Raw genomic sequence first — 10,682 nt, forward strand, 5'->3', positions numbered from 1 at the left:
GCCACACCACTGTCTGCAATGAGTAATACCTCTAGGAAGAGTGAAGACAGGAAGGCAAGCCTCACATTTTAGCGCTGAAGAATGCTCTGGGAATGTGTCACGAGGAGGATATTCCATATACTGGCATTAATGAAAAGCCCAGGACATTTTCTTCCTCATACCATCACACCCGGGGAAATCCACCCTTTCTTTCTGTAACAGGCCTACAAGAGGTAATTCACAAAACCTGGCATGATGCCAATAGAGCGTTCTGTACAACACTCCAGCTGCAGAACCCCAAAGGAAAGTCTTTGGAAAGGAAGCATTAAGGACTGGTTTCTGGGTCAAATGAATGGCAATAGTATTATCTATTGTTATAGATATCTGTTGTTATTTTCTGTCATCAAAAGGAAGAGGAGCCCAATGGTGCTGGTCAGTTGGGAAGGTAGCACCACATATTGCAAATACAGACAGACAGTTCAGAGGAGCAAAGCAAAGGGGGAAAACAAGGAAGGTAGATAGCAATAAGAGGTCATCATACCTGTCTGATTGCTGCAGTAAACCGGAGAGAAAGAAATGTCATCAAGAGCAACGTAACCACCTTTGGCGCTATTGAAAGCAACTTCAAATATTACCTAGAAATTATAATGATTTGTTATTCATCTACCATATATTCAACAATCATTTTAATACACATCTTTGAAATACAGAATTCTGATTGGATGTCCCATAGAGAATACAGCACATGTCAGACAGCACTGCAAGTATTGGAGCAGATTAAATTCTGTCAATTATTAGGGATGTAAATCAGAACCTAACCTTGGCACCAGATCATTGTCCACTCAAGGTCATGGAAAAACCAAGGGAAGCATAGCTCTTCTGCTGATCTATGAAACATCAGTTTTAAGGATGCAGTAAGGCCTCTGCCATGATACTTTACAAAGACGGTATTCATGATCATCAGTCTGTATTGACTAGAACTTCAAATCCGTCTACTTCTTGCTGTATCTAGAATCTGTCTGGATCAAGACCTTAAAAACCCCTGTGTTGATTACTCTGCTGTTAAAATATCAAGTTTTACCTTTCTCTGTAAACTTGCTCAGACACTGAAACTGACAACTTGGAATCAGCTGACAGGGAAGATTTCCTTTACAAAATTTATTTAAGAGCCAGGAAAGCTATTGCTGTGTTTTGTTTACCACAAAGATCAAACAATGTTTGTACTTAGTGATTTCCAAAGGACATCATTTCCTCGAGTAAGTAGAGGACAGTCCATAACTCTTGAGGAAGCGTCTTAAAACTTCTCTGAAGTATCAAAGCTCTGAGTTACAAGAAAACGTTGAGAAGAGGCAACCCCAAGGGCAAAGCAAGGATATAAAGACAAATGCTTCCAGAGTGAGATCCTGTCCAGTGAAAGCATTGCCTGTGATGTCCTGCCTAGGGATGGGAGCCAAACTAGGAGAGCTGTGAAAGAATCCTGAACAAACTCATCAAGCCAGATGAAACAAAGAGGAAGAACCTCTTGAAGCAGCTGAAAAAATTATATGCAAGGTTTAATCTTATTTGTATAAAATTATCTCTAATCCTCAAGCAGATTAAAGGCACATTTAGCCCAGTGTCCTTTTTCCAACAGTGGGCACCTGTAGAAAGAACTGAAGACAATGACTGGTTTTCGGTTCTTCTTCCCTCACATTGCATTCCTGATGGATTTTTTCTTTCCCATTAACTTGTCTAATCAGTTTTTAACTGATCCAAATAATGGTATCCATAGTATACTGGGGAAGTGCATTTTACAGTTATGTGACATAGGAAAAAATCCTCCATTTGTTTAATTTTAGAACTGTTACCTGGTAACTAAGAATTTGGAACAGCAATGTAAATTATGAGTAAAAGAGAACAGTTAATCTTTTCTGTGTGATTCATGACTTTTAAGAACCTCTACCATATTTTATTTCAGTCTTTTTTCCTAACGGCTGAAAACTGTTATTTCATTAATGTAACTTCTCCATATTTATGACTATCCACATTTCCCTCTTGTAGTTCTAGGATACTCTTTTTTAACAGAGAGGGATGAAGTTATATACTCTGCTGAACACAAAGGTATCCTGTGCATTCATGCAGTAGTACAACATCCTCTGTTTTGCTGTGTATATCCAGTATAGATAGTTTCCAACATTCTGGATGGTTTTATGAGTGGCACTAAGAAATGAGAGGATATTTTCACAAAACTGATCACAGTAATGCCGAGCTCTAAATGATCATTAATTTCCATTGATAGCACTAGGACTGTTTTTCCCCTGTCTTGTTTCTTTGTATTTATTGAATCAGTAATTCACTTACCATTAAGTATTACGAGGCCTTACCAGATCTACTCTGCTTTCCCTTGAAGTCTGGTGATTCAAATGGATGATGACTTGATCACTGACTTTATAGATTATAAAAGGACTATGTAATATCTGATGAAAATTAGCTTCACCCCTAATAATTTCTGAAAATCTGCAGGTTTATGGTGAATTAGCAAATAACTTAGGTGGAATTAAAACAAGTAGAATGAAAGACGATTTGTAATCCTAGTATTAGAAGCATATATATGGGGAGAAAGTATATATGTGTGTGTGTGTATATGTGTATATATATATATGTATATACATACAATTACATATATATGCATAAAATATACATGTAAGTATATATGTATGTATATAATACATATACAGTGTTTGTTTCAATCTTCTCAGTTTGGGCTATTTTTTAGTAAACACTAGGGAATAAAAAGTTCAATTTCTTTCTGATACTCATGAAAGTAATTATAACAACCTTAGAGAACTGTCTTTCACATCTGTGGATTACTGTACTATTAGGTCCCAAGTTTGGACTCTATCTTATGAATTGCAGGATCTTATTAAGGTAGAGAATAATCTCAAAATACTTTTTTACACTTTTCTTCTGCAGTGAGAGGCATGTGTTATTTTATGACACAGCAGCCTCAAAAATGGATCATGGAGTCACAGAAATATGGACTGAGATGACATTGATGTTAATTAGTTGCAACTGTAAAACCTCACTATAGTAGGACTCTACCACCTCCCAAGGTATTCTGATCAAGCACTAGACCACCTGATTTCATCTTTGCTGAAAATCGTGCACAAGTGATCCCTCCTTGACCCTTATGCAAATGACAACCACAGATCACCAGCATCTTTATTACCATCTCTCAGATACTGGATGGCCACTACCATGTTCCTGGCTTAGCTTGAGTTGTCAGTCATGTGTGATGCAACCTGGAAGTCACAGTCGGACTGCACAGGAGTTACTGCTTTACCTCTGTGGGGTATGGCGCATTGAAGTCAACTTCTGCTAGTGCCCAGTCTGCACTCAGTGCACTATCTGTTTTCCAGATCTCTTCATAAAAGCCACTCACGTCTCTCAAGTAAACAGTAAAAATAATGTTGCTCTCCTGCTTAAGTTGGTAATAAAAAGACAAGCAGCCAGATATTGGGGCTGTGGTCTTTGGTGAGATTAGCTGGGCCACTTCCTGAAAATGTTTGATGTAAACGGAGTCCACATACATGTAGTGACCTAGGAATAGAAAAGAAACTTCCTGTAAGAACCTTCATTTGGTATGTATAAGTAGATGAGCAGGGACTAGACATGTATCTCTATGACCTGGACAACAATGGCTCCTTCCTAGGAAATGTTAGTAATTCTAAAATGTTCTTTTTCTCCTTTCCTTGTTTGTACAACCAAAGTTGTTTAGCTAAGATACCACTGGCAAAATAGTCAGTCTCAGCTTTTTCTTAAGTCTATTCAAGACCTTTGTATTTGAAAAGTAATAAACTCTAAATTTTGGGAGCAATTCCTCAACGGAAAAAATGGGTAACTGTGTAAATTCCCTGCCTCGCAGCAGCTCAGTATAGCATTTAGTCTTCTTCAAGTGCAACTTTTACTGAGACAACCCAAGGAAATGAACAAGACTATAAGCAATGTGTTTTCTCGTATTTTACACAGCAGTTCGTTTAATATACTAAATTACTTGGCAAATAACCTTTAATCTGGACACTTCACTGCTTGTATAATTCTGCTCCGTCTAGCTAGGATTTGGTTTCTAAATGTTTTATCTGAATACACGGGGGTTTTTTGTAAAATCCTTAAATAAGATTTTTGGGAGATGTTAATAAACAGAAAAATGCATTACACATGAGTAGACTTTCTCCCTTTCACCAGCCAATATGACCTGTAGGATTTTCGAAGGGTACAGCTTCTAACACAGATTTTGGGAGAGCTATCTCAATTTAAACAGGATACATCCATGTGTATGAATATGCTGTGCATCTGTGCATCTGTAGTTTTTCTTCTTCTACATTCCCAGAAACACGGCATCAAACTGCACATGACATACAAAAAAATGGTTCTTCACAAGTAGAAAGCTTAGACGAGAATGACGTGTCAAACTGGTAGGGTACTTCAGCATGGTCGCTGCAAACAGTGCCATTAGCTTTGTATGGGCATCACTACATTAATTAGCTCATAGTGTTCTCAAACCTGTAGATGTCACTTCTTGCTTCACTGCACTGGAAGGAGGGGAAAGGGCTTGCTTGCCTGTGGGTCTCCTTTCGCTTGCCCGTGGGTCTCCTTTAGCTTGCCCACTGCCAGGGGACCGGTGACTTCAGCAATATTTCCCTGAGTTCTCAGCTTCACTTCTGCTCTGCAGTTTTAGCATGTTTTATAGCTTAGTGCTGATGCACCTTCAGAGCCCAATTGCAAAAAGAAGGTTCTGTAACTTTACGCTTCTTGGGGTCTTCTCAGTCAATGGTCAGCAGTGAGAGTATGGTGTGAAATAGAAACACTGTGGCAACAGAAACCAGAGCCCTTCCAGCTGGCAGCATTTCCTGTTGTGGTACTTATTTAATAGGTTGATCCACTGTCCACTGTTGAAGTTACAGTGAGTTAAACTTCCATCCAAATTTTACCAGTACTTAGGTGCCATGGGGTGATGCAGGGATGGAGTGACACTCTGTACTCAACTCACACAATTGTGAAACAAATAAAAAGGCACAGCGGCATGAGTTAAGGACAGAGGATAAACCCTTTCTTTCATGATGCAATTCCTTGCAATGTCACAAGCATCACATTCTCTGAGACACAGACAGATCTTCTGAACATCACCTGCTGCAGTACTTCATGCAAAGGCAAAGTCATCCCTCAACTCTTCTTCATGGCTATGTAAAAAGCTCTCCTCTCAGCAAGGTGTCCCGGACTAGGATTTCCTACAAGGCAAGTGCTGAAATTTCTAAGTCTTTACAGCATTCTGCCTATGACAGACTGTTCTAAGAGCACCACAATTTACTGAAAGAAACTAAACTCCTGAACTGTGCAGTTTAAACCAAGATTCTTCAAGCATGTTTCAATCCTGTAGCTTTCCTACTTAACTTTCTCCATCATCACTGGAAAGAAAACTCCTGCATGACGTACAGAGCAGTGGTACAAGATTCTAAAACTTATTGTGGCCCATAATTTTAGAATACACGGAAAGATGAATTTTTCCCCTCTCCATCCAAACTTTTACCCTTACTTTGGATACTTTTGAATCCAGAAGAGAGCATACTTATTATAAAGGTTGCAGGAAACTTTGCGTGAACTAATGCAAATTCTGGTGTTAGGTCATAGGTTGGACTTGGTGATCTCAGAGGGCTTCTCCAACCTGATTGATTCTGTGATTCTGTGATTCTCCCAGTCTTTTTCTAATCCCTTTGTTTCACATAAATCATTCTTATCCCCTTCCCCAATGCCAGGAGACAAGAAAGAACTCACATATTAATTTGCAGTGTAAGAATCATACATGAAACACAGACTCAGATTTTTTCACTCGACTTCTGGTCCACATTTATTACTTACCCAGTTCACTGTTAAGTGTGTGGTCTTTGGGCAGGAGAGACTGAGAATTGCGAATGTTCCCTCCACCAACAAACCAGTTGACATTGGGATTCCAGTGGTTCACGAAGCCACAAAGATGATTTTCTTCAAAGTCACATTCTGCAATTGCAGATATCACCAGCTGAGTGCACACATTTTCATTACAGAAATTGTAGGAGAGGCTATTGCTATGCACTGGCTTTGTTTCACGTATGGCAGTGTAGATAACACTTCTATTGATAAAACTGGACACAGCACTTAAGAGCTTATAATAAATAGAAGAAAACAGCCACCATTTTTTATAACATTTTCATTTCTATCCTCTTTGGACAGATCTGTCTTTTCATTATTTGTCAATATAGGACGGCTGTAATTTAGAACCAAATAAATCAGACTTAAAATACAACATTTCACGGTATTGAATAGTCAGAGCAGAACTTTTAGTTGTAAATCAGGGATGGCTAGAAGCAAAGCAGGATTAGTGTTTCATTACAGTAATGCAACGGCTTTGTTTCCTTCACAGAGCCAAAGAATTGTGACAATTTGGTTGGAATCCACCAGAGCTTCCTAGACATGCGAAGGTCTCCCATCCTTCTAGCCACTGAAATTTTTGAACTTCATTAGCAGTTTTTGGCAAATGTCATGAGGAAATAGTATTAAGTGTACATATCAACAGAGTTTTGACTCTGCAGCCTGCAAGACGCCATTGTAAGGAAGCATAAGCAAGCAGAAAGCAGAAATAATGTTGCAGCTGTTATGTCTAATATTAGCAGCAGTGCAAAGTTTTTTTAAAAAGATAGGACTTGTTCCTGCTTGAACAATAAATATCTTTGGAGTGAATTATTGTGCATGATATGTGAGTATCATAGGTTAATATATGTAATTAATGTATATGATATGTCTATATCATAGGTTGCCCAGGGAGGTCATGGATTTTCCCTCACTGGAGATATTCAAGAACTGTCTGGACACAACCCTGAGCCATGTGCTATAGGATGGCTGGCCCTGTTTGAGCAGAAAGGTTGGACCAGATGAACCAATGTGGTCCCTTCCAACCTAACTAATTCTGTGATTCTCTGATAAATATATAGCACAAAGATGGGTGAAAAAAATGCCACTTACTAGTGTGTGCAACCTTAGCTTAAAAATTATCCATATTGAATATGGCAGTCTGCTTTTCTATAAGGAAAAAGCCATTGTCCTTTAATCCAATTTCAAAACTTCTGACAAGGCATTTTTATCTATGCAGAGAATATGGGGATTGAGCAGAGAGTACTTACCAATACAATATCCAGGAGTTATTTTGATTTCAAAAACTGCTATACTGGTGGATTTATCTTGTCCCATTTCACCTTCCAGTACAAGCTGCACAATATAAACCAAACTGTAAATTTTAGGGTTTCATTATCATCTTTAACACATTTAAACAGGATAAACAGGAGAATGAATTAAATATATATGAGGGACTCATAATCCTTACTGTCAGGAGAGGTGTTTGGCTGGAAGACCTTGGCAGAATGCATTAAACATGGAGCCAACACTCTTCCTTGAGGGCAGAAGACACACTGAAGGACAATGAGACAAGGCCAAAACTTCCCACACTTCAGATAAGAGTATAGAATTCCATATTCCTCAGCTGTGGTTATGCAGGACATTACAGTGAGTGATGTGATGAGATGGTGTTTGGGTAGAAATACTCTCCTGTCAGCATATGACTCCTTCCAGAAAGGCACAGAGGACAGGAGTCAGTGAGGACAGCTGCAGAACCAGGACTTGGAAAGTCCCATATCTGCTAAGGGGCACCAGTAGCCCTGCAGGGCAGCCAGGAGATGAAGTATCCTCACTGAGCCATACCATGCATTTGCTGGTCAGAGCACTGACTGCCTGCCTCATGTCAGCTCTGCTCATGGGTGCTAGGGGCACAGTGGTCAACTGACTCATGTGCTGCCAGCCTTAGAGATGAAAACCAAGAATAGGGCTCAAACTAGATCTGAATCTGTTAAAAAAAGAAGTCTGTACACCCCAACATATGCACCAGAAAGCCTGTAGCATCTTCTGACATTGGTCTTACCTTATACTTCTTCGTGCTGTTCATTAAATCTAAGCTAGCTATGAGCCAGCTGTCTGATGGCTCCGTGGCTGACCACAGCAAATGATCAAAAGTCTCTCCTTCCTGCCTCAGGTATAGGTTGAGCCTGGCAGGATAAGGTGAAGCCTCTGAAGTCGTTGCTATCTGATAAATTAGTCTGACACAGCTCCACTCCTCGGAGTACAGATCAGGGCTGAAAAGCACTGCCTTCTCACCCTCGTAAGATGTATCCACTGAAATGTAATGTCCTGGGAACAGACACACATCAGAATAATAAATGTCATTGGCTTTGCTTTTGTATCCCGGGGAAAAGCACTTATTTAGAAAGGAATGGTAGTTCTGGGCCTAGGTCAGGAGATTAAGACTGCCACTCATCTGGTAAGTCATTTAACCTTTTGATATCCTACTGTACTCATACAAACATGAGTTCATGTGCCTCACAGTGTTTATAATCACTATTTTAAAAGTATTGGAAATTTTCAGAGAAAGATGTATCAGTGTAAAGCAGATTATTATCCGCTGGAACTGATAGCTGTAGATAAATGATTTGACTGACAAGTTAGTTTCCACATGTAGAAATATTTTGCAGGAATATTAGTTGTTTTATAGATCAAAACATTTTAATTTAGTTTTAGATTTTAAAACAATACATAAAAGAAGGCTTTGCAGGTGAAAGCTTCCAAAGCACTTCTGATTTCAAAGAATAAAACTAGACAGACACTCTTAAGTAGTAAGAATAACATGTACAAGTCTGCTGACTCAAAAAAGTGCTAAATATAAAGCAACATTTAAACATAGCAGCAGTCCCAATTGGATTATTTCAAAATTACTCTCTGGTCCAGGGCTTAAAACACAACCTTCTCTATATAAATGAAACATATGGTGCCATGACAAGCTAAAAATGCATGAGGACACAAAAAAAATGCAAAACAACACATGGAAAAAGGAGGTAACAGTAAATAAATTGCAATGAAACAGAAGCCTGGTCCTGGAGGTTTTACTATGACATCAAAACCAAGATCAGGAGAGTAAAAGGAAATGCAGGTGTCACAGAAACCTGGAATGAAATGTCAGAAACAAATGAAACAGTGAGAGAAAGAAAATTTTAAAATAAAACTTAAGAAAACCCAAACACTACAAAATGCAACAAAGTAAGTTATGACACCCATCTCTGAAACGTTATCCCTTAGACAATCAGAAAAATGATCCTTCTAACCTAGTGTCAATGTATATTACACAAATACCATTTCTGATCCAAATTCTCAGCAGCCAAGCTGCAAGCCAGAGTCCTAAGTGCTATCAGGGACTGTGCCAAGTCAGCGCTCCACCCAGCAGCACATCACACTTATCTTCTTTAGAATCCCCAGAGCACATATTTCTTCTTTAATCTCATTTCACTTGACCAGAGAGCTCTCAGTTTCCACAGGTATGTAAATACTTGTATAACTTGGACACTTTAACAGTTGCACTGATGTTAAATATGTTGCTGTCCTTTGAGGCACACACCCTCCCCTCCCAAATCCTGCCTGAGCCCTTCAACTCTAACAAGCCACCCTGGGGTTGCTTCCCAGAAGCTCCTCTATTGCCTTTTCAAAAGTATTCTCTCCAATGTGAAAAAATTGTCTGCATAGACAGTCACCACTCCCTCAAGGCAAAAAGCAGATACAGATCTGCTCTACGAGGTTCCCAAAGCCCTCTTGCATACACACACAGGAAGATGCCAGAACCAGACAGCCACTCTGACAACACCTGGTTCTTTGGGCAGTGCATGTTACAGCATCCCTCTCTCTGTATCTGCTCCCTCTCTCACCTGCACACTACCCACAGCAACCCATTTGTACTGTACATTTTGTTTAACAGACATAGCATAAATGATTGCTAGGACATAGCTGCAGCTCTAAGCAGTATAAGGGGCCACATGTTCTTTCCCTTTTTAGGGAATGGAATTTTTTTTGCCTCTTACGATAATTTCCCTTTATATCTACTGTCTGGTTTTAATCTGCTGGGAAAAGATACAAAATCACTGGTTAAGTACAAGTAACTTGTTACTGCAGCAGCACATGAAAGAAAAATAAACAGAAATATTTCAAAATAGGCACCTAGTGTGCATGCCAAATATTTAATCTGCCACTACATAGAATGTGAGTGTATAAAACATCCACTTGCATACAGATATCCAGTTAGTTCACAAGAGTTTGCACACACAGCATTTATTTGCCAGCAGGTCAAGTTATGCATGTTTTTTTCACAGGAGGATAGAGGAAAATCACTGTCGCTCCATCAGAAGTCAAATGCTTCTTGCACATTTGGTTTTAACTGATATAAGTGGCAATATATAGTTCAGATGAAGAATCTCTGGTTTTAGGTTAGTCTGAATTTGGATCATTTTACTTACAAAGAAACCTACAACTCAGAATCCATGCTTGGCAATTTCATTTTAGATTTCGGGCCTATTTTTGTCTACTCTTCAAGAGAAACCTCATAGGAAACAGATCCTTCTTATAATAGTCATCTCTTTTATTTTTTCTTCCCGAAATAAATTAGTGTTGACATAGGAAAATACCTATGGTATGGCCTGGTTTTAAGACTTAATTATAAGTAGACTAAGGTTCTTCTACAAAAATAATAATTTAAAAGAAAACCTCTTATAGTTTCAATCACATGATTATGTTACTGTAAGCTTGAGTCTGTGGTCTCACTT

The 10,682-nt window shown here is 39.0% G+C and overlaps 1 protein-coding gene across 1 annotated transcript; it reads right to left on the reverse strand.

Moving 5' to 3' along the window:
• Positions 1 to 520: 520 nt before the first annotated feature.
• Positions 521 to 8,229, reverse strand: LOC103797808 (MAM domain-containing protein 2-like; the record flags this gene model as incomplete). The annotated part of the gene is made up of 5 exons (XM_009070040.1): positions 521 to 614; positions 3,302 to 3,558; positions 5,875 to 6,012; positions 7,173 to 7,257; positions 7,964 to 8,229. Coding segments are annotated over 5 exons (840 nt in total), but the record flags the coding sequence as incomplete, so codon positions are not given.
• Between the last annotated feature and the right edge of the window lie 2,453 nt (positions 8,230 to 10,682).

This window comes from Acanthisitta chloris, unplaced genomic scaffold (assembly GCF_000695815.1).
Source record: "Acanthisitta chloris isolate BGI_N310 unplaced genomic scaffold, ASM69581v1 scaffold9372, whole genome shotgun sequence".
In the NCBI taxonomy this organism is placed as follows: Eukaryota; Metazoa; Chordata; class Aves; order Passeriformes; family Acanthisittidae; genus Acanthisitta; species Acanthisitta chloris.